This window comes from Buceros rhinoceros, unplaced genomic scaffold (assembly GCF_000710305.1).
Source record: "Buceros rhinoceros silvestris isolate BGI_N320 unplaced genomic scaffold, ASM71030v1 scaffold33218, whole genome shotgun sequence".
In the NCBI taxonomy this organism is placed as follows: domain Eukaryota; kingdom Metazoa; phylum Chordata; class Aves; order Bucerotiformes; family Bucerotidae; genus Buceros; species Buceros rhinoceros.
The window spans coordinates 4,913-6,667 of NW_010427977.1; the positions used below are offsets into that span (position 1 = coordinate 4,913).

Below are 1,755 nucleotides of genomic sequence, written 5' to 3' on the forward strand. Positions count from 1 at the left end.
CAGATCCCTTCCCTTCCCTTCCCTTCCCTTCCCTTCCCTTCCCTTCCCTTCCCTCCCCACATCCACTTGCTCTGGCAGGGCTAGGGCTGAGGAGCCAGTTGCTGCATGAGAGCGGTACCACCGAGCATCGTCTTTGGGCTACCTCTTGGGCTACTGGTCCTCACGCCTTTGTTTCTACCTGATGAATTTTCATTGTGGAGATTTGTACTGACATTTGCAGTGATGCATATTGCTCTGTAGGTTTTGTTTCCATACAGCCTCTGTACGTTTTCATGGTGCATGCTGTGTTTGCAGTGGTATTGTTTCTCTTCCAGAGTGCTCATGTATCTGTAGCTTGAGCTGTAGTCATGTTAGTGAAGTGTGAAAGTAACGTACTTCTTGTTCTGTAAAGGTGGATGCAACTACCGCACATCGCATTGACAGTCTCGCAGCTCTGAGTATGGACAGGTCTGGACTCATGCGAGAAGGACTCAGAGTCCCCAGTAGTATTGTCTATTCCAGCTTGTGCGGACTCAGCTCGGAAAAATCACGGGATGCTACGAGTTCGATAGCTGGGCTTGGATTTACTCCTGAAAGAAATCCAGAGATACAGTTTAAATCTAATCCCCCTGAAGCAGTAGAAAACACAGCTGTCTCCGGAAAAGCCCCCAACGGCTTCAGCGCTATATACAAAACGCCACCTGGAATACAAAAAAACACTGTCCCGACAGGGGAGACGCTGGGTTTGGACCGAGCTGCGGGTGACAAGCAGAGTCCCCTTGGTGTCAATGGTGCTAGTTACCTAAGGCTCCCCTGGGTAAACCCCTATATGGAGGGTGCGACGCCCACCATATACCCTTTCCTTGACTCACCAAATAAGTATTCGTTGAACATGTACAAGGCATTGCTACCTCAGCAGTCCACCTACAGCTTACCACAGCACCTGGCTTACTCACCCGTATGTACAAACGGTGAACGTTTTTTATACCTGCCTCCCTCCCACTATGTCGCCCCCCACATCCCTTCGTCGCTGGCGTCACCTATGAGGCTCTCGACTGCTTCGGCTTCTCCAGCGATCCCGCCTTTGGTGCACTGTCCAGATAAGAGCTTGTCATGGAAGATGGGTGTCAGCCCTGGCAACCCGGTCGATGCACATGCTTACCCCCACATCCAGAGCAGCAAGCAGCCCCGGGTCCCCGCTGCCAAGCCAGCTCCCGCCAACATGCCAGCAGACCCTGCGCTCCTGCTGCCGCACTCGCCCCGGCCATCCCCCCGCCTCCCGCTGTCTGCCCCGGTGGGGGATGCCTACGCTGATTTCCACAAACACTTCCCCAGAATTACCACCTCTCCTTCTTCCGCCGTTACCCTCCCAAAGCCCTATGTGAACGTTGGTGGTGAATTTCCACCCTCCCGCCTCTCCAACGGGAAGCTTCCCAAAGGCAGTGAAGCCGGGGAGGTGCCCCCGCTGGCTGCCCCCCATTCGCGGAAAGCTGGCCATGACCAGCGGAAAGACAGCAGGTCTCCCCCACTCCTGGAAAAGCAGACCCCGACCAAAGATGTCACCGACAAACCACTGGACTTGTCTGCGAAAGTTGCCGACGTGGAAACCACCAGCAAGTTGGACCATGGTAAGAAAATGACACCGACAGTGCTGGTGCACGGCAGGACGGGAGGCGGGACGCACTTGCCCAGCAGCGACATGGTTCAGAAAGAAACTATTTCTCCTGGGAATGGCTGCCCCATCTACAGGCCTGAAATTATCAGCACGGCGCCATA

At 54.5% G+C, this 1,755-nt stretch overlaps 1 protein-coding gene across 1 annotated transcript in view; it reads left to right on the forward strand.

Annotated features, from left to right (window-relative positions):
• BCOR (BCL6 corepressor) overlaps window positions 1–1,755 on the forward strand; it is a gene marked incomplete at its 3' end in the record, with an annotated part of 15,720 nt that overhangs the window by 2,409 nt on the left and 11,556 nt on the right. Inside the window, exon 3 of the mRNA XM_010142127.1 lies at window positions 392–1,747. Within this exon, the coding sequence (XP_010140429.1) occupies window positions 392–1,747 (1,356 nt within the window). The remainder of the gene's footprint in view (window positions 1–391; window positions 1,748–1,755) is intronic.